Source organism: Amblyomma mixtum, chromosome 8 (genome assembly GCF_055824585.1).
Source record: "Amblyomma mixtum isolate Tamu chromosome 8, ASM5582458v1, whole genome shotgun sequence".
Taxonomy (NCBI): Eukaryota; Metazoa; Arthropoda; class Arachnida; order Ixodida; family Ixodidae; genus Amblyomma; species Amblyomma mixtum.
The window spans coordinates 24,218,890-24,220,872 of record NC_143019.1 but is presented as its reverse complement, the minus strand read 5'-3'; the positions used below and the strand labels follow the sequence as shown (position 1 = coordinate 24,220,872).

The window sequence follows — 1,983 nt, the reverse complement described above, 5'->3', positions numbered from 1 at the left end:
GTCTGCACGTCTGCTCCAGAAATACGAAACTGTTCAAAAACTTTTCGCTATTAATAAAAATGCTGCGCTACTATATACCAAAAAAATAATGCTGAAATTTTTGTAACGACATTAAAAACGTTTTTTAAAAATAAAAGAGTTCATATATTTTAAAACAAACCAAGATAGAACGGCTCACCTTTTGGCTTCCAGGTGTCGCGTCTGTCGCGCGCCTGACGAAAATCTTGATGTCATGAGTGGTAGAGAATGGCGTGTTGTTGTTTACTGAATTTTGTTTCCCAGCACAGCTGATCTACCCTGCACTAGCCCTGCAATTATGCTAAGCTGAGCCAGGGGCATCCCGTAGCACGATGCCGTGGTTCACCTTCTCCGACGGCATCAAGAAACGGACATGTCGGTACCTCCTACAGCATTACGGAGGCCAGTTTCTCCTAGAGAAGCTCAGCCTCGACCAACTGTCCGTGGACCTCTACAATGGCAAGGGCCGGATTACAGACGTCTCCCTCGATGTCAAGGTGATCACTGGGCTCGTGGGGCTTGTCGCAACGTTTTTACAAAGCATCGTCGACGTTTGCCGAGCAGACGACGGTCGATATGGTCACCTCAAAGCGCGCACGCATTCTGCTTCTCAACTCGCGCAAGTGCGACCGTGTGTGTCCCCTACTTTTTCATTGTGCTCGCAAGAGGACCCCCTCTTTGGACTTTGGCATGCGCTCAATCATTGTTGCGAGCCCTTTCCAACCCACGGGCTGCTTCTTCGCGTCAGGCCGTCTACGGGCCCACACTTGAGACAAAAAGTAACTCATGCAGGGGGATCGTCAAACAAAAGCGATTGCCAAATCATGCGCCCTGAACTCGGGCACGTTTGGTTGGTCGATACACCCGTCTGTCGACGGTCGCTCGGTACCTCGTGTTTTATTTCCAGCGTTCGATTCGATGAGCGGCCAACTTTGTTTGCAGTCGGGTGACGATTTTTTCTGCCTACTCGCGAGATACGAACCCCCCATCGAAAGTGACGTTCCCGTAGCCGTAGCAACAACTGCGATCGCACTGCACTGCGCGCTAAGAGAGAGTTTGTAACTGTCAGCTGGCGAAATTGCGTCGCCACGTGAAGTTGGCGGAAAGAAAAACATTGCTGCTCGACGCGTTGTTGTTACGCGCGCAGTAGTTCAAGGCTGGGCGCGCCCGTTCTCGCTTTTCCCCTGCTTCGCTGCGTGACACTTTTATCGCTTTTGTTCAAGGCTAGTAGCACCCCCTTATCTTAACTCGCCCGCATTTTTCAGGTGTTCGCAGTTCTGTGGCGGATATCGCGGTGAACCGTTCCTTTCGCGCTTCTTGGCATAGATATGCCGTCTTACTGAGCTAAAATGAATTCCCTATCTTGTTTATCGCTTCGTGGTCGGTCGAGATGAAAAGCTTCTTATCTCTCCCCGTGGTTTCTTTTTATGGCATAATAAGGGAGTAATCACCCATTGGCATCCACTCCAAGCGCAGCCATACGGATACAAAAGAATGCTTTTATTAACGCTGTGATATATGCGTCCACGCTTTAGTGCTGCTCATGCGACGTTAGCAAGACCGCAGGTGGTCACTAAAATAAGATCGTGAACAGATTGAGCGGCAATGGCGTGGAAATTGTATACCACTTTTTTTTTGTTAGTGTACTGACATATCTTGTTAGTAAATTGCTTCCAGATGGCGAGACATTCTTAGCAAGTTACAAGTAGGTTATGTCACATGTTTAGCTCGTGGCGCGCACTAAGTTTTCGGGTATTATCAGGTGGCATACATTCATGTGTAACATGATCTGTGCTTGTCTGTGCCAGCACTGTGTTGGTACTTCCTGTGTAAGGTTGCTCCTCTATGTTATATGATAACGTCAGATACCATCTTTGTTTCAGAAGAAGTAATTCAGCGCTAGTTTTTTCAGAGGAGCACACAGACAGAACTGTGTGTGCTCGTCCGAAAAAAGTAGGCTCAGTT

At 48.2% G+C, this 1,983-nt stretch overlaps 1 protein-coding gene across 2 annotated transcripts in view; it reads left to right on the top strand.

Annotated features, from left to right (window-relative positions):
* Positions 1 to 213: 213 nt before the first annotated feature.
* Positions 214 to 1,983, top strand: part of Atg2 (Autophagy-related 2) — a 95,577-nt gene continuing 93,807 nt past the window's right edge. Inside the window, exon 1 of one of the 2 annotated variants that reach the window (XM_089556832.1) lies at positions 214 to 515. In XM_089556832.1, the coding sequence (XP_089412958.1) occupies positions 351 to 515 (165 nt within the window). In that variant the 5' untranslated portion in view covers positions 214 to 350. The remainder of the gene's footprint in view (positions 516 to 1,983) is intronic. The other variant, XM_089556835.1, reaches the window with a different exon arrangement.